Genomic DNA, 26,989 nt, shown 5'->3' with positions numbered 1-26,989 from the left:
ATAGCATTACCCCCTATAGTGCACACACACATACGCACACAGAACAAGTGAGCCATTTATTACTGCCCTTTACTGATGCTTCTATATAACTTCATGGACGAAGATGGTATCCAACCTGAAGTCACTTATCAATGAGGTCCCTTTACAGCATCCTGGCACTTACACAGGTTCACCTTCAGATTTGAGTTTTCACTGCTTAACGTAACATGCCAACATGATTTTGGCATGTTACGTTAAAAAGGCAGCAGAGCAGAGCAGTCAGCAGGGTGGGCACCCATCAAGCAGAGGATTAAGGTTCAAGTCCTGTGACAACAAATGTGCTGAAGTGTCACTGAATAAGGCAAATTCTTACTTGCTGTCCTAAATTTAAACCTAAACTCTGGCTGTTTATTTTTTCTCTAGACCTCTGGATTTGCTTGACTCGCTCCATTGAACATGTGATAACAGTTCTGGAGAATGACACATCAATAGCACCCAAGAATAAATGCATTCCCAAGACTGACTATCCAGAATCCTTTAAATATATCATGTTATAACAATTTGTAGAACTACTATAACAATGTGGTAACATACATTTTTCCGCTGCAGTCACTACTTCCACTGTGTGCCCTACAACGCCCTGTTAATTAAGCAACTGACAAAATAAAACAAGAAAGTTTGTTGCATGAAATCTGCTGTGCACTGCGGTCCCATTTGAAGCAACAATTACAGGTCTGTGAATTCACACAAGACTAATATTATCAGGGGAAACCTCAGTCTGTCAGCATACAGCAGGTTATTTATGTACATGCCACATAAATAAATTAAATGACAACTGAGGGAATGCAATGAGTATTCAGTCCAAAAGTAGAAATCAGAGGAGCAGAAAGAAAAGAGCAAGAGACAAGGGGGAAAAGATGGAGGAAGACATTAGGCTACGGTAGTGAAAGAAAGAGAGAATGTAAGACATAACAAGATAATGGGAGAGAGAGGAGAAAGACAGAGCAGCATACTTACCCCAGACTTGCAGCTGACTGACACAGTTGCCGTGGCAACTCAGCGAGGATGCTGTGTACGCTGCTACAAATGTTGAGTCAGGACCAAACTCAAATATGCTCTAACTTTCTTACAGCTGTCTAAAACGACACCAACATTTTATGAAAGTCGTATTTGGTGCTACTTGGACAAGTAACTCAAAAATGACTTCTGGACTTCACAACCAGAAAATCAGGATTACTAAATCTGAAATTCTATAAAGATCTAACCGTGAGACGGAGATAAGACTAAAATACAACTCGAGAAGTAAGAGAAGTGACACAAAACTCAGACAAGTCTGTGTAGCAGAATGGAGAATTCATTGTACCTGCCTGGGTCTTATACTGTCACTCTGACCACAGACACACCCCTGATGTCCTTAGGACATGCCCCTTCTATCATAGCTAAAACAGAGTGTGTGTGTGTGTGTGTGTGTGTGTGTGTGTGTTTGTGTTTGTGTGTGTGTGTGTGTGTGTGTGTGTGTGTGTGTGTGTGTGTTGTATGTGTGTGTGAGGGTGAGGCCACTTTAATGCAGCTCTTCGCCTTTGACCACGCAGCAAAACATAACGTTTTAAACATTAGTTAGCAAGCAAATCAACACTTCTCCACTCAAACCCATTCATTCTCTTTCTATGTGTGGTCAGCACACACACACACACACACACACACACACACACACACAGCACATACACCTATACAGCAAATAGAGTATATGTGCAATAAGTGTGTGGTGATGGTATGCCTTAACATGGTCTTGTACACATTATCTGTGCATTAATTTATACTTGTACATGCAGGTGACACACACACACACACACACACACACATATGTACATACACATCTGGAATGCCATAACATCCAGCCAACACCAAGCTGTGCCTTATACAAACAAGAAAATAAAAAATGTAACGAGTTTATGATTTTGGTCCGGCGAGGCCCTCATGCCAATGACAGGCTGCTGAAGCATAATTTCAGGGAGGAAGAGAAAGATAAAGCGAGGACAGAAAAACCACTAGTTTGAAAAAACAACACAGGGCCGATAGAGCTGTGGAGGAAGAGAAGAGAGAGGCAGGGAGGGAGGGATGGAAAGAGGAGAAAGTGGCAGGGAGTGATACTGCTAAAACTTCAGCCTGATAGCATGATATATATAGAAGCATTTGTTAAAATGCCATACAGACCAGAGCAAGAGGCTAATTACAAGTCACACGCGTGCACATGCATATACACTTATACACACATGCACACATGCACCCTCACACACACACAACACACAAGCACACACAGCTTAAAAAAACGATCAATAAAACGACAATGATAGAGAGAGCAAAACAGAAATGGGACCTACAATTAAGTACCTCTTTTTTTGGAAAGTGTCAAGTAACAAATTGGACTGGGTTAGAGGGGTTGAGGAATGTTGGTTTTCCACAGAAAACCTCACTTGACCTCCAGAAGTGCAGTCACTGAAACAACTGTACTTCAACTCCAGTAGAGCGACGTGAAACTGATTTATCGTGTGATGAATGCCTATAATCTGAAATCATCAGTACACAGCAGCACAGTGTTTTTGCAAAGGCTGGGTAGTGTGAGTTAAAACAAGACCCCTGATGGAGACATTTGAAGGAGAAGAAATGTCTTGATGAAAAGTTCAGGGGATGTGAATTAATTGGTAAACCCGTTTGAAAAGGCTTGTCTATTTGAGTATGGGGCACAGAAGCATCTGCTAAAAGTTATTTTTCCATTATGTACCATTAAATTGTCTTAAAAGTCTTTCTCAGGAACAGGTCTTAACATTTGTCAACCATTTCACCTGCTGGTTATCCACAGGCCAAGAGCACTCAGTGTATGCAGCAGCAACACATGCAGGGAAAATGTGCTTGAAATACATAATGCATGTGAAAGCATGTCCAAAAAGGATGTTCAAAATGTGCCAGCTCCCTGACCACTGCCCTCTGAAGTCAGCCATTCACAGCCAGGCCATCTGAGCCAGCACTGTCTGCATGTGATGCATTTGCATTTAAATCCAGTTTGTCTGAGGTTTTCCCCACAAAGCCACTACAAAAGCGACCGCCACACGTGGAACTTCCACTGGACCTACGTGCGCATGACCGCCCCTGGGTCCATGCGTGGCCTTGTCCGCCTTAAAACACCCATCCTTCTCTGCCTTCTGTCCATGACAAAGTGCTACTCGGACCTACAGCAGTGCAGAATTCTCCATCATCTTTTAAAGCAGTAGTTCCACATTTTGGGAAATACACTTTTTTCGCTTTCTTGCCAGGAGTTAGAGGAGAAGATTAATACCACTCTCATGTCTGTCTAAATATGAAGCTGCAGCTGTAACTCCATTTTTAACGGAAAGACATGAGAGTGGTATCGATCTTTTCATTTACCTCTCAGCAAGAAAGTGCATTTCCAAAATGTCAAACTATTGTTTTAAGAAATCTTTGCCTCCTTATTCATTATTTAATCCCTCCATTCACCACAGTTTATAACTATACAACAGCATCTCTTACTTTTACTACTGGTGTTAAAGTTGACTTTTAGAAAGGCCTTTCTCTAACTTCATGGCAAAATCCCAAAACTAAACCCATATCAGTCATCTCATACTTTTCTTCCACATGCTCTTTCTACCCTCGCTAGACTTGCGTCCTCAGCTATTGAGCTGTCAATCCTGTAATTGCATTTTATTCCTTTTTCATAACCCAGCTTGCTTCACGCCTGTGTCGGCCATGTCCTTTGGTCTGGAGGCTGCAGTCAGATGGATGTGTGGGTAGAAGGACTAGAGAGAGAAAGAATGAAAGAGACGACAAACAAAGGAACAGAAACAGAGGGAGAGAAGAGGAGAAGAGTAGCAGAGGAAGAGCAGGATATAACAGGATATTAACACATCTCAGAATATCCCAGCGTATACAACAAAGAAGCCAAAACACACCAACACCCACCATGCGTTTGTCATTTTATGTGAATGGACGAAAACAACAAAACAGGATTAAAAAAAATTCAAAAACACCTCAAAGGAAAGGGAGAAGAGCGTGATGACTTTTCCCAAACTGTAAAACAGTAATTACTCAAAACCCTCTGTGCTGTTGTTTGACACATTCAAATAACAAGTCGCGACAACATCAGATGACCAGTCACATTTTCTGTTTTGTCCAGGGGACCTAAAAATAGCAATAATAAAGAAGTAATGGCAAAGTCATGACAAAAACATGGACATTATTCTTTTCTGTGGTTGTTTTTGGGGCGAGGACCGAAGTCGCAGTTAATGTGTTTGAGAGCTTTCTGGCTGCTTGATGTCATGCAGCAGCTGAGCTGAGAAATCCTACTGGATGAAGCTGTGAAGGAAGGAAGGAACCACAAAAGAGGAAACACAAGAATGAGTGGAACTCCTCGCCTTTCAATTTGAGGTGACTGAGTAGCAGGAGAGATCAAGGCTAAAGCGGGGTCGAGCTAACATGTTACTGGCTTCCAAACAATGAGCCGTGTTTGTCAAGTACACAGGATTCTGGTTAGACATGAGACTCTACAATCTTATTCCGTTTCCAAAATCCTAGATAGAATACCTGGCCAAGTAAACATTCAAACTCTTTAGCTTAGTCAATCAAGGCAGATCAATTTTAAAAAAATGCATGGAAAGTTACATAGAAGTGAGTGTCAATGCCTTTCCTTCTAGTCCTCCAGCACCTCAAATAAACCTATCCCAGGTAAGTGATCAAGTGAGTTTTTAAAAATAACGAGGACAACCTCCTTAAAATAACATTTGAATGCACATGACAATAAAACCCCTTCATACTAGACTGCTAGGAAGCCACTAGGAAGCACAGCACCAGACTAAATTGGTTAAACCTTAAAGCAGTGGTTCATTTCAAGTTTAAGTATTCATTTTATTTAATTTTGAAGTACTGTCTCCCTGCAGAGTGAGTAGCGGATGTATGCTAGTAGCATTCACAAAACAACATGACCAAATGTATGTATGGCAAGCAAAATATGAAATTTGGTTTTGTTTATTTTAATAAGACAGCCTGGCTTAAAATAGCTTTTCATCACTTTATTCTTTTCAGCAAATCAGCTGTTTTATTGGCATGTTATTATTAGCCTTTATAGCATACCATGCTGTAAAATAACAGTGTGCTGGTACTCCAAATAAGCATGAATTAGTTCTAAATGTAAATGCAATCCTTTTAATGTCATTTTGTTTTAAGCAATTACCCTTTCTTTGTTGCAGTCCCACACTTAATTTCATTGGGTTTTCAGGCACAATTTCACTTTATTTTGTGAAGGGAAAAAACTGAATGGGTGTTGAGTTAGCCTATGTGTGGATTGTGACTTAATGACTACAAAGAAATGGTGACCCTGAGATTAGACCAGTTGTAAACAACTGATTTAAAACTTCAACCATTCAAAGACTCTTCTGAACGACAAGGAAGTTCAGTCAGCCAACCCAGATGTATTATGTGAACAGAGAATATACACATAGTTTATGTTAGTTGGTGGCTAGGGTCTGACCTCTTCAGTCTGTAAACTTACACTGAGCTCAACACAACAAAGATTGGGGAGTGACAATGATAAACTTTGCCCCATGGAAACCTGGGGCTTCCATGAGGCTAAAGGTGGATGCTGGGGCTTATAACATTTTTACGTTTAGCTGCAGCAGTATTTGCAAACTTAACAGCGAAGCAGCAACGCACGCCTCATGCAGTACATGAACAGCTTTAATTAGTTGCCATATTGCAAGAGTTCTGCTGTGAAGTGAATACTTGAACAAACTCATCAAAGCACATGACCTTAACCTTTCCAGAACCTTGATCAATTACTTTTACTTGCTTAATCTTAGCCAAAATGCATGTGAGGAAATAGTCGGCCATGTGGTTCCGTGAGGTTTGTTAAGGGGTTAGGGTCTTTGAAAGATATAGTATTCAAGACCTCATAAACATACTGTTGTACTGAGTGGAGTATGTCATATTGAGTGTAGTAGCAGAAGTTGTTTGCCTGAACCAGCTTTCAGGCTTTTACCAGAGCTATAGTAAAACTTTATCAGAATTTATATAATAATCTCCTATAGCTTTATTTTGAGCAGGTTAAGCCTGACTATAGACCAGGTCAGGTTGACAGTTGTTTCCTTGTTGTTCAAAAAGCCACACAGATGTAAACTCTAAAATGATGACAGTCCATAGAACCATCAGCTTTTTCTAACCAGCTACCGAGTTTAAATATCTTCAGATTTCTCAGAAATGCATTGTCGCCGACAGTGCATAAACAGAGTAATGCTCATGTTGATGCATACTGGTGTAGTTAGAATGACACCGAATGCTCGTTTGGGGCTTCAAAAATGGCTGATGAAAAGCGGATTTCCCTCTCCATCATGAGGTAAAAAGTTCCCATGCCGATAATGGCTACCTATTAAGCCTACTAGGTCACGTAGCTTGTCCAGCCTTGGGGAACACCTCTTTGTGATGCACATGAGAATTATCTTACGGCCCACGGAGTGAAATACAATAGAAAAGAACTGAGCCGGCAAAAGAAAGGTTTAAGGTAATTACACTCCATTATATATCAGACATTTCGTGGACCGAGAGATAATGTGCACGTGTATGACAACGACGTGATCTGGACAACCATACCCTCTGTTTGGCTTAATGGAAGTGCCCATTATCGGCAAATGAAAGGCTGATTTACGCCAACACTTTCTACGTTAGTGCTCAGACAATGTCTCATTATGGGGAGCGTGTCTGATAACTAGGCAGGAGCATCTCTGCACACGTCTGCGGATGCGTTTCTCTCACTGTCTCTTTGTGTCCGTCATTCCACCTCTCTGTCCTTGGGTTGGCGTGATATCAGTCGTCATGTTTTCCAGTGGAACTGTACACCAGCAGAAACTTAACGGGCCTCTCTTGTGTCTCTGCTGCACGCTGTCCGTCAGACATCACTAAGTGAGAACGAGAGAGGTTGAATTGGCCAGAGAGAGTGGAGAGAGGAAGACCAGACAAGAGAGACAGACGCAGTGAGGTGGTCAGCTTGTTTGCATCTCTGTGATACTGCCAGAGTATGACCACTGTAGCAACCGGAGATCCCACAATACAACAGGCTGATAGTACACTGTCCTAATTTCCTACAACCACCATGAAGGAAGGAAAACTCTGGTGATACAAAAGAAATGTTCCCATTAGAAACAGATGCCATACCTTATGGTAAGACATAAACTCACAGATGCTTTAGGCTCAATTCCCGATAAAAACATTACTTTCCAACCACTATGTCCATCCTTCTATTCTCCTCTGAAGTCAAATTACATAAGTGGGAGACATAAAAGCTTGACTTTGTTGCCTGAATTTCATTAACCATCAATGGTGCTTTTTAGATGTCATTTAGACCTGTTTTGCAAAGAATTTTTAAAATTACCTTGAAACTCTGAAAGTGTTCAAGACCATTTTGTTTTTCATTAATTTAGATTTTTCTGCCTCATTACGAACAAGCCTGAATGGCACTAATAAAAAAAAAAAAAAAACTGTTTTTCACAAGGAGACAAGGACACTTTGCTACTATTTTGACCCACTGGAAGCCAACCACAAACCAATTCTGGCTGTAAAACAACCCTAAGGTCTGCTTGATTTGAACTGAGGGTTTTAGGCAACAAAAGCAGAACATGGGGCAATCTGAGTTGCGAAAATGCGTGTGAGAGTAGGTGTTTTTGAGAGTCTGGTATTTTCCCTTACATCACCAGAATCATTAAAGGTGGATGTAAATCCACTCCTTATGTTTCAACACCTTAAATTATAACTCACAACCCATGCACACATACCAGCTCTATATAAGTCAGTACACACACACACTATAATAGAACAATTCCTATTTTCACACACACAAACATACAGATGCAGGGTAAAAACAAAACTTCCAGCATGTCATCTCTATTTGTCGAACAAATACAGAGGATTTAGTTAATAACTGTTTTTGTCAGAACAGATTTTATGTTTGATGTGAGGCTAAATTGCAGATGTCCTATTCATGGGTGGGAACAAGTCTTAGTTCTTCTCATTGTCTCCTGCTCTCAGGGAAAGCTAAAGAGATAAGAAACAGAAGTGTTGCCTATTTTAGCTTTGCAGAGACATGTAAACCTTGAAGAACTGTCATTTTGTGAAATAAACTAATTCGCTTTCTTGCCGAAAGTTAGATGAGAAGACAGCAGCCGGTTAGCTTAGCCTAGCATAAGACTTGAAGCAGGAGGAAACAGATAGTTTAGCTCTGCACAAAGGTAACAAAATCCAACCCCCAGCACTTCTAAAGCTAACTAATTACCATGTTCCATCTTGTTTGTTGAATCCATAAAAAGATAAACCTAACTGTCGTCACCGTGGGATTGCCAGGCAACTAGCGGAGACTCCAGGAAGTCACTGCACTCTGCAGAGAAATAGCACATAAGCCCTCGTAAACTGCAAATTGTCATTTTTGCACTTTGATTGTTGAAAAGATTAAACAAATGCGATATAACATGTTAATTAATTAGCTTTAGAGGTGCTGCTAGGTAGATTTTGTGACTTTCTGACAGAGCCAGTCTAGCTGTTTCCCCCTGTTTCCAGTTGTTGTGCTAAACTAAGCTAACTGTCTCCTGGCTCTAATTTCCTACTGAACAGACAGCTACAAGAGTGGTATTGATCTACACATCCAACTCTCTGCAAGAAAGCAAATAAGTGTATTTACCAAAATGTGAAACTATTACTTTAATGGACTGCTGGGTCAGTGAGTCCAAAGAGAAGCATTCCCTCTTTGGAGCGGTGGAGGCCAGAGTGAACGCTGCGAAGCTTAACCAGACCTCTGGGAATGTTAAACATGTTAAACAACTCCATATGTGTAGCATACTGAGTGTACTGATGGTACATATGTAAAAGCTGTTCCTTAAAACTTTCTATGGATGAGGGTGAAAAAAGTTTGCCCCCAGCATGCAAACCCAACCCCAGACAAGCACCTCATATATATTTATGGATCTAAATATGTTGTGTTTTGAGTTGTATTCAATAACTCTATAAAAGTGCTGCTACAAACGAGAGGTTCAATTTCCTGCTTTGTTGGCTACATCGTCATTACTCAGTGGTTGTTTTGAAACGGGGCATGTCTGTAGCACTCCTCACATGAGGGATTGTGTGGATCCTCTCCAAAACATGACACACACACACACATACACACAACATACACACACAGTCACTCACTTGTGCCTCGTCACAAAGAAATCGACTCGGACATGCTGGTGTGTGATTTGCTCTGGCAACTAAAAGCCAGCGATTGGTTACTGGCGAGTTCAACTAGCAGATTGTGGTTGCCTTGCATTTTTCCTCCCCCAGAGCCGACCCGTGGGGTAGCAAACGTCTGCAGCCTCTTTTGACTCTTTTCTTAAAGCTTATTTTTAAGACTGTGTCATTAAACAGCACACAGTAGGGAGTGACAGGGCAGACGGAGGAGACAGAGGGGGAAAGGTCATGAACTCGGGCCAAGCAGGGCAAGATTAGGCCTATTGCTGTCTGCTTTTGTCCTGACTGTCCTGATGTTAGGTCAATGTTATGACAGTTATACTGTTAATACTGTTCGATGAAATAAAACATTTTAATTGCTAATTAAATGTACTATTTTTTTATTAAGATAAAGGACATAATATGTTTGCCATTATGTATTAACAAGGACATTGTGAGACAGTTTTAATAAAAACAAGAATAGTATAAACAATTCAAGTTTAAACCATTGTTACTTTCGTCCCGACGAAATGATGGGGTTGAAAGTAACAATGCACAACTTCCTTTCAAAGTCAAATTATACCATGGTGGTCCACACAAAATAGCACCTGGTATTGATAGCATACACATGAGTTGTTGATCACAGTGAAAATTAGTTTCTGTCAGTAACCTTATCTTTTAAAATTACGTTTATCTGAAATAAATGTCCTAAATGTACTTAGCTACTTTCCACCACTGTGTATGATGAATAGCTTATTATTAAATTATCCTTATTATTTAATCCATTGTTTTTTAAGTGTGATTTGGTCCCAAGCAAGGAGTAATTTATCACATGTGTGTAGTTTTTATTTTCAAGGCAGTTTTTTTTCTAGCAAAACATAGTTCACAGGAAAATAATAACTAGCCATAAATTAGACCCCATGACATGCAAGACCTTTTTTAACTTCAGGTACAAAAGAGCTGAAACATCCTGGAAGTGATTTTTTCCCACATCCTGACTTTCAAAAGAATGAACTCAACTGACGGAAACCCACTGCAGCATGACTTACAGTTTGCTTAGTTTCCTGTAAAATCATGAGAGTGCAACAGATAAACAGATAAATTCAAACAAGAGACATGGTGATGAGGAAAACATGCTCCTCAGAAGGAGAATGCATGGTGTACATTTTGGATACTGCTGCCCATCAAATCCTGCTTTCCCATTAAAAAATAACTTAGAATTGAGCTTGAGTGTGTATGTACATGTTTACTCTAAGTAAAGGTACTACTCTAGTAGGTGAGTGTGTTTGCATGCTCGTGTTTGCAACGTCTTTCCAGGTTTTTGTGTCCAGGTCCCCCAGTAATTATCCGATCCTCCACCAATCTGTATGTGTGGAGCGCTGAGCCAGCTTGGATTGGGATCTGTGGTCAGTGCAGTGGGAACTTCTTTGGCATGGAGTTCCCTGGCTGACATTGGGGAGGCAGGCAGGCCGCTGTGGCACGGGGACGGAAGACCGTCTGGAGGCATTCCCAACCACTCTGGTTGGACGGATGGACAGACAGATGACAAGATTGATGGCCTAATTATAGCCTAGCTGTGTCCTTGACTTCAACATACACATATGCTCAAATAGAGTTGCATCTGTCTGTTAAAGGTTATATTGATAACATTTTTATGTAGATGAATATTTAAAAAAAAGAATACATCCACAGAGCTTTTAGAGCGGTGCGGAATAAAAGTATCACTTTTCCTTAAAAAAATATTATGATTGTGAATTAATCATTTTAAAAAATTTGACGGGTCCAAAATGAATATTTTGTTTATCTCTGTGTGAGATGTTTGACGTTTGCTTCCTGCTTCTAACAAGGCTTGTGAGCCAGTAGTATAACGACGTTGGTATCACGTGGCATGGTTGCCAGTTAGTGTGGACATTACGTTAGCACATATTAGCTATCTTAGCTTAATCATCCGAACAACAACAACACATAAAATTACAGTTCTGCACATTTAAACAAAATAAACAACAACTACCGACAGCCATAGTCCTTAAAACCTTAACTAATGTGTTGTCACGGGTTTGATTGTTCAAATTAGAAAAATAGCAGCGTCAGTCCCTGAGGAGCTACGTTAGCATTAGTGACGGTTCCGTCCAGTTAACTAACGTTATAGTTCCCTCAAACAATGTAACGTTATAATGAAGATGCGTATCAGAGGGGATTTAGAAGTGAGCAAGGGTCCAACATAAGCGATGTCCTGGGGCCAGTACAAGTTTATGCAGGTCAAGTTGATTGACCAGTCACTGGTCCATCCGGGCCAGTGATGGATTGGTCCGCTTCTGAAAAGACGGTCGCTCTTCTTCAACGGAGTGGACATGGGATCCCAATATATTACCAATGTGTCATGTCAAAGGTAAAGTTCAGAACTACTGTAAATCTGTTTAGAACTTTTCAAAAAATCTATAACCGATGTATAGCTATATGTTGCTAAATTAATTCATTACTCATGAAAGATTCATCACTTGCCATGACTGAGTCTGACTCTCATTCCACTCGAACATGAAATATACAGGTTGTGCAGTGAACTGGCAACCACTGGAATGGAAGGGGGGAGTGCATCATCTAGTGGATGGATGTTATCAATAGCACCTTTAAATTACACTGATAATCCCTACATGTAAATTTGTCATCAGCTCCAAGCTGCAACATACACACTTCGAGCTTCCTGTCATCATCCTCTCTCTTACTGTCTGTGTCCGTCTTCCTCTCTTTTCCTGATCTCTTTTGTCTCTTCTTCTCTTTTCTCTTCCCTTTCTCATCCTGTCATCTCTGCGTCTTCCCAAAACTATGAATGCATTCAGTGTACAGTAAATGTTGGGTGGGGTAGAGCGTAAAATGGGGGTTAAATTTGGCTCAGGCTAAATCCACGGCTACATACACCAACTCCTAATTAAGGCATTTGTGTGTGTATGTGTGTGTGTGTGTGTGTGTGTGTGTGTGTGTGCGTGCATGTATGTTTGTGGTATAATTACAGATGTCAGCCATAGTGCAGTTAACTGTAACATCAGTTAAGCACACAATATGAAATTATAAAATAAATAAAATATATAGATCCTGTTCCATTACTATTATATGCAGCTATTAAAGGAGGGAAATATGTGTTGTTAAGAGAGACACAGAGATGTGTTCAAAAGCATTTTCTAGCAAATTAAAAACATGTTTCTGTTGGGGAACCCCTCAACTGTCACACACACATAAAACTAAAGTGTACAACAGTCAAAATATAATCTATAATCTGTTGAATTCTTAAAGAGGCTTCTAACACGTTATTGTCCTCTCACAAATCTGTGGAATCATGCAAACTGACCTACGTAGTTATTTTCAAGTAAGACCAATATACTTTTGTGACTATAATGATACCACAGTGCTGTTTTAGTGTTGTTTGAAGAAAATAAACTATAATCTTCGAAAAACATATTTTCTGGCTGAAACCTGGCCCAACGAATGGCAGCCATAAACAGCTCTGCCGATGCAGACAAGTTAAAGCATAAAGGTTCACTTTAGGGGCAGTTTTTAAGTGAGTGTGTGAACTTGGAATTACTTTTGGATCAAACCCTCTCCTCTCTGGTCCCCTCCAACTCCACCTTTGTGATATAATATGATAAAATGTGCTTTGGCCAAACCAACAGAAGCCCTGCGATAGGTAGATTTTAACATCTCAGCACCCGCCACCAATCACACTGCACATATCCAGACAGGCATGACATGCTCTATTTCCTACCAGAAGGGGTGAAAGTAGTAGACAGGAAACAGGAAGCTTGCCTTCTCGTAAAATAAGTGATGTCAAATATTTAAATTGCTTTGTGAGCTTTGTGATTCTCTCTTCACTTGTGCCGTGACAAGATGGTACAGATGAATAAACTTTGTAAATCCTGTAAAATCCTTCCTTAAAATGCATGCATCGTAATAATATTAGGGATGAGCCAGTGAAGCTGTACATGGCCCTCTTCTGGTGGAAGTGTGAGTGCATGTGTGCGTGAGTATAGTTGTGTGTGAGAGAAAGCCTCTTATTGATACAAGCGTGGAGGAATTTGGTTTCGGACAATAGAAGCCCTCTGCCAAAAATGACAGTCTCATCTTGACTCTTGCGTAAGTGTGTGTATGTAGGGCGCCTGCCCTCCTGCTCCTTACGCAGTAGTATCCTGCTAAAACCACAGCAGTATGGTGTGACATGTCATGGTGATACGACACCTTCAAATGAGCAAACAGAGAGTGAAAAATGTGTGAGCCGTCATGTTAACATTAATACCGTTAACTAATACTGTATTTTTACAGTTGCTTCTTTCTGTTAATCTCTATCCAACATGCTTTGGCAGTATGTATGACTGTTGTGATGCATTATAAGTTGGCTTGAACTGAGCAATCAGCTGGCCTTGATGTGTTTCATCCATATAATAAAATATAATAAATAATAAAATATATATACAATATGGAAATAAAGCAGAACCAGGACATAGGCGTTTCACTTCATTATAAAGAGAGGAGGAGGATCACACTACTAGTGAGGTCATCACGTACCCATGAAAGTGCGTCAAGCATGAGCTCCTCACTCTGTCATTAGACAGTACGACACGCTGTGGTTCCCATAGTTATTATAAACCTATTGAATTAACCGAATTACAGGTATTCCGTTGCCTCCAGCAGAATTACCAGAATAATACATTATTACCAAAACCAGGGGCATGTAAACTATCTATAAATACTATCGGAAACGTTTAGTCATTATGCGAACGTCACAGCAAAATCCTAAGTCTCTACTTGGAAAGCTATAGTAGATAAATTAATAAACAACCATAAAGCTTACAACATATTCCATTTGTTCAGTTAAAATCTTTGCTGTCTTGAGCCATAAAACCCCACTGAAACAAACAGCAGGCACTTTTTTCGTCCAAAAGTAGTCTATAGTTTTCTATATGTGCCTTATGATGCCCCATAATGTGCCATATGATGCCCCATAGGGCAGACAAAGTCATATAAACACATTACCGTTGTGCGTAAAAGTGGTCATGACGGTCGGACAGGCTTTGCGGCGAGAAAAGACCCACACGAGCCGGCAGTGACTGACAAAACTAAACTACCGGCTTCAGCAGCCTTTCAGACTGTTACTACAAGGTAAAAAAAAAAATTGTCGGACTTACCGGTTTGGTGAATAAATGGAGTTGAAATCAACGTTCAGAGTCGAGCATCATCACCTGTAGTGGACTGAGTTGTTAGGTTTGATTAAAAAACGTTGCTGAATGAATGACAACCACAAAGCTGGTAAACGAGGTCCCCCCTCTCTCTGGCTCCTCTTTCTCTCTGTGTGTGTGTGTGTGTGTGTGTGTGTGTGTTAAAAAAAGACAAACACTCAGCTGGCTCACTGCGTCACCGCTGCAAGCTGAAACTCCCGTCTGTGTGTGTGTGTGTGTGTGTGTGTGTGTGTGTGTAAACCCCCTCTGCCGGTCGGTGTCTTTCCCTAGCAGGTGCTGCGGCTCACAACCTGGCGGTTGAAGCTCGTAATGCATAGCTGTAGGTCTCCTTATACGGAGAGCCAACATATGGAGACCCAAAGTGTACAAAATTAAATAAATAGCTTAAAATAGTTAAATAAAAAAATATAAATAAAAAGAAGACCGTAAGACCTAAATAAGCACATATACAGATACATACAAATACAGATGCAATATATAAACTGGCTCCAGTCTGTCTGCAGCACCCATGACGTTGGTTTTATTCACAACTTTAACTTATTCTGGGATTGTTCTTCCTTGTTTGCACGAGATGGTCTTCACCCAAACAAATCGGGTAGTCGCATCCTGCAGCATGCTGTGCTGTCCTCCTCATGTAGTTGACTATTTACATCACCTGTTTCCCCTTGAGCTTCTTCTTCCTCTTCTCTGCTCACCAAAAACTGCCACGCACCCTCTGCTGTCACTACCACCCCCTTGTGGACTCATCACAGTGCTGCTATCTGGAGCCAGGATCCCTCTAGTGCCACTTGTAACATTTCTGTGGTAATTTCATATAGGTCAGAAGAAGAAAAGAGCAGAACGCAGATGGAAGAAATTAGGTCTCCAGGTCGACTTTGTGGCCATGAAAGAGTTATTACTCCTTTATAATAGGGTGGTGAAGGATGCAAGAACATGTCATTTCTCTGCACTTATTTCTTCCCATCAGAACAACCCCAGATTCCTGTTTAAGACTGTGGATCAGTTAGTTAACCCTGCCTCTCCTTGTGCCCCTGCTAAGTGTGATGCTGATTGTGAAAAGTTTCTTTTGTACTTTTCTGGAAAGGTGGAGTTAATAAGATCTGATATAACCCCCAATCCTGCCTTTTTAGATGTGGATCACCCGCTCAGGGATTCTTTGAGCAATTTTTCTGCTGTCACGCTGCCTGAACTCACAGACATCATGTCTCTTATGAGAGTGTCCTCCAGCCCTCTGGACAAAATCCCAACTAGGTTTCTATTGGAAGTTATGGATTGTATTGCGCCCCTTTTCCAAATTATTTTTAACAGCTCGCTGTCTACTGGCTGCGTCCCAGATTTCTTTAAAACAGCTTGTGTCCAGCCAGTCCTGAAAAAACAGGGCTTGATCCCACCCTCCTGGATAACTATCGCCCAATCTCCAAATTGCCTTTTATTTCAAAGATTATGGAAAAACTTGTATCTAAGCAGCTTCTTGCTGCTGTGGAAAACAATAATACCTTTGAAAAGTTCCAATCTGGCTTTCGTCAACACCACAGCACTGAGACAGCCCTTCTCAAAGTCACCAATGACCTTTTAATGAATGCAGACACAGGCATGTGTTCAATTCTTGTGCTGTTGAACTTAAGTGCTGCCTTTGATACAATTGATCATGGCATTCTTTTAGATAGACTGAGGCACTGGGTGGGCATATCTGGCATAGGAAATTCTGCGTCAGCATTAAAAACTTCATGTCCTCCTTCTCCCATATCAAGTATGGTGTGCCTCAAGGTTCAATTCTGGGACCAATACTGTTCTCCTTATACATGCTTCCCTTGGGTGATGTCATCTGCAGACATGGTATTTCTTTTCACTGTTTTGCGGATGACACACAGTTGTACCTCCCTGTCAAGCCCATTGACCTTAGTACGCTGAGTTCTCTGCAGGACTTCCTGTCTGACATAAAAAATTGGATGTTGATAGATTTTCTTCAGCTCAACTCAAATAAAACTGAAATCCTTGTTATTGGGCCCCAACACATCACTAAACAAATACTGCCATCTACTGGTAACCTGTCACAACATATCAAGCCTGTTGCAAGAAATCTTGGTGTCCTGTTTAATAGCAATTTATGTTTTGAGCAACATATCACTAAGATTGTCCAATCATGTATTTATCACCTCAGAAATATTGCAAAAATCCGATCTATTTTAAATCTTAGTGATGCAGAAACTGTTGTACATGCTTTTATCTCCTCACGCCTTGATTATTGTAACAAATATATTTTAGACCTTGTAATCCCTTATGAACCTTCACGTAGTTTGAGATCTTCGGGCAGGGGTCTCCTGTCTGTTCCTGAGTCCAGGATGAAAACTAAGGGGGGGCAGAGCTTTTGCTATCTGGAACAACATGCCTGAAGAAATTAGTCTGAGTCAGTGTCTTATCCTGTAGCATATCCTGATTTTACCTGAACTGGTTGTTTATTTTACTGTTTATTTTATTGCTTTTGTGTATTTTATGTATTTTATTTCTTTATATTTCGTCATTCACTGTGGTATTTTATTTCTCTTGTTGTGAAGCACTTTGTACTTTGTTTTGATAAGTGCTCTATAAATAAAGTTTTATTATTATTATTATTATTATAAATATAACCATGAAATTTTAAATGGTCTAATACAATACAACTCAGCTCTTCTTCCTGCTACTTTCATTGCTGGTCATTTTTATTGCATCCCAGCAGTTTTTATTCCACAACACAATTTCCCTCCAAAATGACTATCTTATTTCCTGATGTCTTTTTTATTTTTTGCCTGTAATTCAAGAGAAACAGGGCAGAGCCAGTTATGTAGTTAGCTGTTCCTTTGGTCTGAATGAGCTGTCAGCCAATCACGTATCTGTCCGAAAAAACACGCGTTAAACAAAACTTACCTCTGTTTTTAAGGTATTTCCAAAATCTTCAAAGACTATTCTATCTGGGTAAAAATATTCCGTCCTCTGCATAGTAAAACAATGGCACAAGTAAGTGTACATTGTACCTTGTTGTAGTAGGAAACACACAGGTGTTACTAATAACATTAAATGTGGCTCTGTTCCATTCAAATGTCCCAGTGAGTCATGACAGTGGGACAGTGAGCCATCATGCACAGTACCAGGACCCTGAAACTGAAGCCGCTAAATGGAATTCAGCCATCATCAATTGTATTATTTACACCTGTGTTTTTCCTACAGTAACATGTCAAAATGTCTTCCGTGATAAAGGTCTATTGCTGTACACTGAAACTGTGTATAATATTTACCAGTTTCTTCTTAACGACTCTAAATGATTCTCAGGTAAGAGTCGTTAAACCTCGAGTCGTTGAGATCCTATGAGATCTAACTGCCTGCCTGGGACTCCCCACTTAGTCAGCAGAACTGAAGATGCCTCTTGGATTATTTTATACAACTTCAGTCCTGTGGATAGTTAATTTTGTCTATTGACATATACATGTCATCTCTAATGTGCATTTAATGGTTGAACTTTAGCTGTACAATACGTCCCCATGCTCCCATACCAGGTTTTGGGCTAAGCCCCCTGCGTCTTTAAATCTAAAATAATCTGTGGAGTCAGTCCTGCCTCTGAATGCAGTCACTCCAGCCCAGGGTTCAAATCCCCAGGTGTTTGGTTGCAAAGAATGCAATATAAGGAAACATATTTTAAGGTTACAAGAAATTAAATACCCCATATCATATTACATTTTTAATTATGTTTAAATGTTGTCATCGTGATGTTCTCTAAATAAATGTACTTAAATTAAAAGTTAGATTAAAGCAGTTAAACTGAGTGTCTCTTGTCTCTGAGAGCAATCATAATACTGCAGTTGAAGCTCCTTCAATGCAGATAATATGAGTGAACTTTCACTGTATACACAGCTATTAGAGAGTTTTGACACTTACAGTACTATGCAAGATTAAATAATTACATAGCTTTTCCAAATCCACACACAAAATATTGTAAATCTGATACCAGTGAATGAAGGAGATTTCCATTGGCCCACATTCTTCAGCTGGGATGAACCAGTGAGTCACTGCAAGTCAGTGACTCACAATTTCAATCTGTCATTCATGTCAGTCACAGATGAATTTCTGTGCTGCAGTCGTTACTGCCTCTTTCATTCATCACACAGATCTTCACTGTTTAATGCATCATTTGAATACTGTGTGTAGATGTAAGTGGGCTGCAACTTGTGTATGTGTTCATGAGGGGGGAACAGGGCAACATTAGTATTTGTGTGTGTGTCCTGAATGGCCTGCATTCATACCATTTTCCTCTATATACTGCAGGGCTATCATATCACAATACACTTCATTGTGGGTCAGTGGGTTAAAGTAAAATGAATAGTGGAGTGACTCTGAAGCGTGTTGGTAAAATCCACAGTGGGGACTTTGTGTTACGGCCAGTGCTGAGGAATACGAGGAAGGCATCATAAGACAAGTCGATTTTCTTACTATTTATTTACTATCTTTTTATTTATTGTTTATTTATTGTTATTTATTGTTACTGTAACCTACGGAGGAGTCTAGGGAGGAGTCATCGGGGTCCGAGATGAACAGGCAACCAGTTGATTCAAGCTGTACATTTTTAGATGTTTCAAAAAACAAGACAAGGGCACTCTGCATCTAATGAAAGAAAGAAAAAAAAGGTCCTGGAAAATAATTAATGACAATCCTCAACAGACAGCCTTGGCCTTCTTTTAGGATCTCTGACTTTTGCTATAAATGTTTGGTAACACCAAGTAAAAGATCCAAGGTTTTTTCCACTTGATGTTAAGGATTGCGTAAATGATGAATGTGAAGTAGTGTCTCATGTTGAGTTCTTGTTACCAGTAGTGACACTAGTTTAATTAAAGTGTTGGCAAAAGCAGGGCTGCAATGAACAATTATTTCCATTATTTATTAATCACCAAATACTTTCTTCTTTTTTTTTTACTCGATTAATCGGTTATTAGTGAAAAATACCCATCATAATTTCCCAGAGTGCAAGGTGACATCTTCAATTTGCTTGTTTTGTCTGACTAACAGTCCTGAACCCAAAGGTTGTCAGTTTGCAATCATTTAAGATAAAGCAGCAAATCTTAACATTTGAGAAGCTGGAACAAGTACATTTTTGACATTGTTGAAGAAATCTGAGGCACTCAATAGGGTAGTGAATTTAAAAAGCCTTTAATATCGCATGGCTACTTATAGCCTTATAGTCATAGTAAGAGTTAAACACATGCCTTCGCATTTCAGCCATTAAGGCCTTCTTCAGGCAAATACAAAATGGCCGCCTTTGGGCTGTTTCTTATACATGTTGGCAAGTAGTCACATAATCAGTATGGACAAGGATCCCCAAACTGACATGTACATCTGTACATGTAAACATCATACCATGGTTTCAGAAACCCACCTCATCCAGATTTCTGATCATGTGTTCAAGTTATGTTGATTGAAAATATGAGACTCAAAACTGGGATACTAATGTGCATGTAAACTTCCTTTGATGTATGTTGTACATACAAAGCTCTGTTCATTTCAGACCTGCTGCTGCTGCACTTTCTCTTTCCCCCTGTCTGCTGTAGCGCTTTTACTCAAGAACAGACAGACTTACATGTTCAATCTTCCCACAGGCAGTTCAAAACCAGAATGTCTCATATGTTCCGAGATCGTGGCAATTATTAAAAGCGGCAATGTGAAGCGCCACTACCAGACAAAGCACAGAGTATCTTTTGAGCTGGTTAACAAGGGGGATGGATTTTGGTCATTCTGATAACAAGGGGGGTGGCATCCCCCTGCGTTCCCCCTCAAATCGCCTACTGCCCACACCTCACCAGCTGAAGAAAGAACAGACACAAACTGGCACCAGTGAACTGATTTAATTACAAAGAGAAACCCACAGTGACAAAACAAAAACAGCTACATACAGGAAGTAACTCTGATAGACTGTAACCATGACAACCACAAGATGTCAACCAGAGATAAACAGAGTTATGACCAGGTGTTTTCCTTCCTGTAGACGTCCATAACAAGGCAAACGTACGTTTTGGAGCTAACTACGAGTGAAAACATCAATGCCAAAACTCTATCCCCTGGTAACAACAGAGGCCATCTTGTCTTCTTTTGGAAAGATCTATGACAGTTATAATTTAAACATTACTGACAGTGCATGCCAGAGAGGAAGGGAAAAAATACAAACAAAAACAAACCTTACACAAATATATAAAAATATGCCATTAGATTCATATCAACAATTGAGGACCGTGGGTGCACTATTTACAGAAAAAAGGCAATATATACTAATATTTACAACAATAAAGACTTCTTTCACATACGGGCATGAGAAGGTTACTTAAAAGTTACAGTGATGTAAGGATGAGTTTGATGCGATGGTGAAAATTAAGTGTAAATCTTTTCTGTTTCTTTAACTGGCACACAACATTGGTTCATTCTCTCAATCCTGCTCAAATTAGCATTGAGTTTTACTTCATATCTAAGATGTGTGCGCGCGTGTGTGGGTGCTTGTATGTCTGTAAAATGAAGAGCGTCTAAGTCATTACACTGGGTTCAAAACCTAAAATGCAACTGCTGAAAATATATTCAGTTATTAATACTTATATGACTACTGAGGAAATGTAAAAGTATATTTTAAGGCAAATATTTTTCAGATTTTAAAGAAAATCTAACTTTCTGAATCGGCTGAAATTAAAGTTATTGACTCCATCGTAGCAGTTTCAGAAAATCATTAATGGAGCCATCAAACAAAATTGTAGAACTGTTTTCAGCTCAGGACATTAAGTAATTATGTTTTACCCAGAGACCCTAGAGCTCGAAAACACACTAAAAATTCAGTTAACTGAGGGGCTGTGACCCTTTTTTGCTGCCCAACTCACAGTTTTAGAAACAGTGCTCCAAAAGTGCTGGTACCAGCAGAGATAGCACACAGATATTCCTCTCAACACACCCATTTTCTCACTGTTCACAGAAATATAGTAACTCTCCACTGCTCTACAGCCAGCATAGATATACAGCATTTATTTTCATGGGTAACTTGGCAGCTCTTGGCACTGAGAACACAAATATTACTTTTGTTGTGAATCATAGAGAACATAAAAAAACACATCTGCTACCTTAACATTAGAGGACATTATTGAGTTCAATTATTCCTTTAAATCATATTCACTTTTTTATTTAGAGTTAGCTTAATACCACTCCCATGTCTGTCTGTTAAATATGAAGCTACAGCCAGCAGTAGGTTAACTTAACTTGGCACAAAGACTGGAAACAGCAGAAACAGCTAGCAAGGTAACTCACTTTCATTATATCTAATTTGTTAAATGAGTACAAAAACTGAAGTGTAAAAATGACACACATGTGCTATGACTTACTTAGCAGAGAGCAGTGACTTCCTGAGCATTTTTACACTTTGGTTTTTGTATGGAATAATTAAAGATATAACGTCTTAATTAGTGAGCTTTAGAGCATTTACACAGACGCAGTTTTGTTCCTTTGGACAGAGCCAGGCTAGCTGTTTCCCCCTGTTTCCATCTTTAAGCTAAGCTAAGTGGCTGCTGGCTGTAGTTTAATATTTACTGTACAAACATGAGAGTGGTGTCAATCACCTAACTTTCGACAAGAAACCAAATAAGCATATTTCCCAAAATGTCGTCCTGTAACGTTTGCTAAAATCCTCAAACTTTCTTCTGCTGTATTCTTCACAGGGTATCACAAGCTAGCTGGAATTTGGCCTCAATTGAAAATCACAAACAAGCTACTTTTTTTTAACTGAATAACAGAGCACTTGTGGAGGATGCACACACACGCACACAGAGGCCTTTACACTTACAGAGGCAAAGAGCTCACAAGCTAGTTAGCAGCTATCACAACAACCAACCAATCCTCTTAACTGTTAGCCACTCTCACAGTGGAAGAGTTAACCTAATGTGAAAGCATTTGGGAAGTGGGAAAGCTGAGGCGAAGTGCCCAGATGGCTGGCAAAGTGCAATGAGGTTTTCTAGGCTTGGAGGGATCAAAGACAATCACTGCTTAACCCCAAAGCCTGAGGCTAACGCGTGTACGCACAAGGACAAGTCAGAGACACCCTTCACTTCCCCAGACATCTGCTGTTGGACGGGGGAGAGCTGACTTTTCGATCTGTGTATGTGTGTGTGATTAATGGCTTAACTTTTAGCCTTCTGAAGGCGGTGCAGGTACTCAGCACTTGTCCTTCTGACCTACTCTACATCTTGTGCACTCTCTCTCACAAACAAACCACATGCATCTCCAACAATCAATACTGAAATCAGTGTTTGTGTGGGTTTGTGCATTAGGGGTGTAACAATACATCTTAGCTGCTATATTTCTAGAAATACCACAATACACATGTGGAGCCCAAAAATAATTGATTATTAAGCAAATCTTAGCATTTTGCACCCAAACGGACACAAGAGAGCTACTGTGTTCTCTGCTGGTTCAAGATAAGGATCAAGCTGTGTTCGGACACAACGTGAAGTGAATTTTGGGATTGATTTTACAGCTGGATCAGTTTGCAGTCTGGGTCTTTGGGCCACCAACAGTCAAAGGAAGAGTAGAGACAAAACATATTTTCAGGCCCCTCTCCTTTCTGGTTCTATTTCTCTGCATTTATGGAGCCATACAACTCCAAAACAAGAACCGTGCGTTGTGTCTCGTGCCAAACCATAAGTGGACTGTATCGTTACACCCCTATTGTGTGTGTCTTACTGCCTGAACCCAACTATGCCCATTTATCTATTCTGGTAATCAAGCCAGGGCCTGTTCTTCATCTCAAAAAGAAAAAGTGAAAGCTACATCTTCTATAAATTAAGTGCTGTAAAAGAAGGCGCTAAAAATCAAAACCATAAATACTGTACATATAACTATCGTTATCTGCTACCACAGCCTAGCGTCATCTAGCAAGTGTGCTATAAAAATCAGCAACACCAGCTCCTGATTTCCACTCAACAAACTGAAATTTCATGGCAAAAGAACTCTTTTGAGATCCCTCAATGTCAAAACATTAACACATACAAGGCTTTGGCATAGTCATGTTAAGGAGGAATGTCGCCAATGCACTTTTTTTTCTACTCAACTCCAGTAGTGGGCATCATCTACGTTCATGTCATCTTAAACTGGCACCAAAAATTAAATAAGAAAATCAGATACATCATGATTATCTGTGGAAAAAACACACATTTATGTTTTTCATAAATTTCTTCAGATTCAGTGAGTGAAGGCTGTGCATTAATGTGTGTTGACTGTGTGCATGTGTTTATAGTCTTGTTAGATACCCTTGCCACATATTGCACTTAAATGATGCTCTTGTTCACAGAAAAGATGATTTTAGCATTCTCACATCTATAAGCAATGAATTGTGGAGTAGATATTATTATTACAACCCTAGCAGAAATATCTGATCTCAGATCTGCCATTACGGGTTGTTGTCCAGTCCTGGACAAGCGAGTTTAAAGACTCCTTTAAAAGCTCTCTGATGTCAACTGAACCTCTCTGCTAAGCTTGAACTCTAGCTGTAAAAATCAACGCAAATTCAGAATATCCATCAAAATACAGTCTGTGATGGTATGTTTTACTTAGTTTCCATTCATAGATATTCATATTTGTACATGGCATTTCCCTCTGATCATCAGGAGGCATTTTGTCTGCAGTTGAGGTTAAGATGAAGTGATGAATGAGTAAAGGGTTGATGTCAAAGTCCAAAAAACTTGTCAAAAGAAATTGTCAAAAGGACAACTACATGCTTCACTTATGTCTCAGTTCACTTAAATGTCCTCTTTCAACCTCCTGTGCAATGACATTCTGCAGAGTCCAAGTCCTCTTCTGTCTTTATTTTCTTCACTTGTCTAAACATAATCTAAACATCCACATGTGAAAGTTTCATTTTTCCCTACTCTGTCTCCTTCTGTAAAGACTTGAGTTTAAAAACGAAATACACACGCACAGACACCACTCAGTGAGGAACAACGCACACCATCAGAAACATTAGCACAAGAAAACTGGGTTTGAAGTGACCATATTCATTAAGTAAGTCCAGGAGGGAGTTGACAGCCATATTATGCACACAGAGACTGGTGGACTGAGCAGAAGACCAAAACAACAACAGCAAAAAGTGAGGAGTCCAATGGGGAAAAGGACAGGAGCTTGTGCACCGTTTTCAGCTAGAGGGAGTGGGTTGTTCAAACCGGGGTCGATTGTCTCAGACCCTCCAAAGCAAAAGATGGTTGGTACTGTCATCCCGTCCGACTGTTTCACTGCTATTGGTCAGTCTGAAGTCCTCATAGCCATCGCCGCCAGAAATCACTAGATGGTTGGTTTTAATAGGGATGTGGGCAGAGGCTCTGCGACGCGCCGAGTCATGCCTTTGGAGGTTCCCATCAACTGTGCTGCCACTCTGAGAATGGTTGCCTAGAAAACAGAGAGGAGGGATTAAAGGTCGCGGGACAGCACAAGTAAAATAAAACTTAAGATTTAAAATTTAGATTCAGTTCAGTTGGGAGGTGGACAAGACTGCATATAAAAAACAATAACTACCTGTGGAGTCAGTTGACGTAGGGGGGAAGTTCATGTCAAATCCTTCCGGTAGTTCGATCGATGTCAGGAACCGAACGTGGCCCGTGTGTCCATGAGCCGAACCCATCGGCGCCAGGGGATATTTCACTGTCCCAGCCCCAGTTCCTGAGCTCACCGCTGGGATCGCCAGTGTAAGGACCACCCCTGTAGAAGGACACTCGCTTAAAATGTGCTTTCTTTTTTTAATCCAATGAATAATGATCAATGCAAAATTCCAAAATGCTACCATTAAAAAAAATGTCCTCTTAATTGCCAGCTAAGGACATCACAGAGTACACTTTAGTTACTAACAAGACATTATATAGTTTTTTAAATCAATTTTAAGACAAATAAAATTCTCTTTTTTTTTTTAAGGAAAAAATTTAAGCCAATTTTCACCCAGAATTTATGTCTCTACTCAAAAGTTATGCTTCCCGCTAGAAGCTGATAATCAGATTTTACTGAAGTCCAGTAACAGTGATAGAAAATTCACTTTAATTGTTAATGTATTTTGGATTTCTTAGACTAAAAAGTGTGTTTTTACCTGCACTGGTGCCGATCCACAGCAGATCCTTACAGGCCAGCAATGCTGTGATCCTCAGACAGGCGGCCTTGTGCTGTCTGATGATCGCATCTGCACCTGAATGGAGAGAAAGAAGAGAGAGAATGGGATGGATGTCAGGGGGGGGAACGGTGGTGAGGACGAAGGGTGAATTAAAGGTGAGAGAGGACAAGAAGGGGTGGGAGGACAGTGGAAAGAGGGGAGAGAGAATGAGAGAAGTGTGGATTAAAATTTAGGGAGCATAGAGAGGACATGGATAAGTATTGAGTTATTTAAAAATGGGAATTAAAGAGAGAGGAATTAAGAAAATATGCTCCTGCATATGTCCAGAATAATATAATATGTATGGACATTTCTGACACTCTAAAATCTGTGTGTGCTCATATTCCCTATGTGTGTTTACCTGCAAGCATCTTATGCACAGCAGGCGCCACGTCCACCTCTGTCAGGCTCTCCAAGGTCTGAGCGTGGTACAGTTTGACCTGCGCGCTGCCCTGCAATGCCAACCACACACCCTGACCGTACGCCACCATGCAAGTCACGCACCGACTGCTGTCTGTGCCCACCTGGAACCAGTGCTGAGATAAAGCGAAGAAGTGTTACACACACTGATTGGTCTGTCTGCCTCTTCCTTTATTCACCTGCACAATCATCCATCCATCCATCCTTCCGCCTACCTCTTGTACTAGTGTAGTCGTGTTGATAATAAGGACTCTGTTCTGGGAGCCACACCAAAGCTTTCCTCCCACAGGAACCATTTTGGTGACAGGGCTACTGGGTGTGCCCAGAGCTAACATCTGGGATGACTGAGGGTCCCAGAAACTACCTGCAGATTGAGATTAAGGGGGGATTATACAGGGAAAATACAAAAAAAACAAAAAAACACATAATTTTGCTACTAAAGTGGTTTTCAAAAATTTACACTCCCAACAATTGCAGATGAGCATGGCTGTATAGTAGCAGCAATATGAACAAAATGTTGCAGAGAAAAAAAAAGCACTCTTGTGAGTTACCACTGAAACGAAATCAAAAGAAGCCAAAAACAGCCCTACTTGGGTGTTTTTCAAATGACCCCTTGCTCCACACTCCCAGCCTACCTGCTTCTCTCTGATAGACAATCACCTCTCCATTGGCCAAGGACACAAACACTTTGTTGTCAAAATACCTGTAGGAAGCCAAAAAAGGAGAGATGTAAAAATGAAAAAGAAGTAAAGAATACAAACAATGAGATAACAATACTAATAATACAAGGATATATTTTTTTTGCTAAATCTTCATGTATGCTCCACAAGAAAATATACAGATAACAGATAACAGGGAAGTTGAGACAAACCTGACAGAACACATTTGATCCCAGCTGCATCTAATGGCTTTCCATCCCTTTTTCCAACCAACT

The 26,989-nt window shown here is 40.2% G+C and overlaps 2 protein-coding genes across 3 annotated transcripts in view; both read right to left on the bottom strand.

The window, feature by feature from the left end:
* relt (RELT TNF receptor) overlaps positions 1-14,744 on the bottom strand; it is a 32,739-nt gene extending 17,995 nt beyond the window's left edge. The window contains exon 1 of one of the 2 annotated variants that reach the window (XM_044203586.1): positions 14,409-14,744. The gene's annotated coding sequence lies outside the window, so the exon portion shown is untranslated. Of the gene's footprint in view, positions 1-6,795; positions 6,821-14,408 lie in introns of those variants that run through there. The other variant, XM_044203587.1, reaches the window with a different exon arrangement.
* A 5,567-nt stretch (positions 14,745-20,311) lies between these two features.
* LOC122879463 (rho guanine nucleotide exchange factor 17-like) overlaps positions 20,312-26,989 on the bottom strand; it is a 69,811-nt gene continuing 63,133 nt past the window's right edge. Inside the window, exons 20-25 of the mRNA XM_044203578.1 lie at positions 26,691-26,758; positions 26,271-26,419; positions 25,997-26,171; positions 25,576-25,671; positions 25,014-25,196; positions 20,312-24,887 (exon numbers count right to left, since the gene is read on the bottom strand). Coding sequence (XP_044059513.1) covers positions 24,679-24,887; positions 25,014-25,196; positions 25,576-25,671; positions 25,997-26,171; positions 26,271-26,419; positions 26,691-26,758 — 880 coding nt within the window. The 3' untranslated portion in view covers positions 20,312-24,678. The remainder of the gene's footprint in view (positions 24,888-25,013; positions 25,197-25,575; positions 25,672-25,996; positions 26,172-26,270; positions 26,420-26,690; positions 26,759-26,989) is intronic.

Source organism: Siniperca chuatsi, linkage group LG7 (assembly GCF_020085105.1).
Source record: "Siniperca chuatsi isolate FFG_IHB_CAS linkage group LG7, ASM2008510v1, whole genome shotgun sequence".
NCBI lineage: Eukaryota > Metazoa > Chordata > Actinopteri > Centrarchiformes > Sinipercidae > Siniperca > Siniperca chuatsi.
The sequence above is the reverse complement of the archived record's forward strand: the minus strand, read 5'-3'. Positions and strand labels throughout refer to the sequence as shown.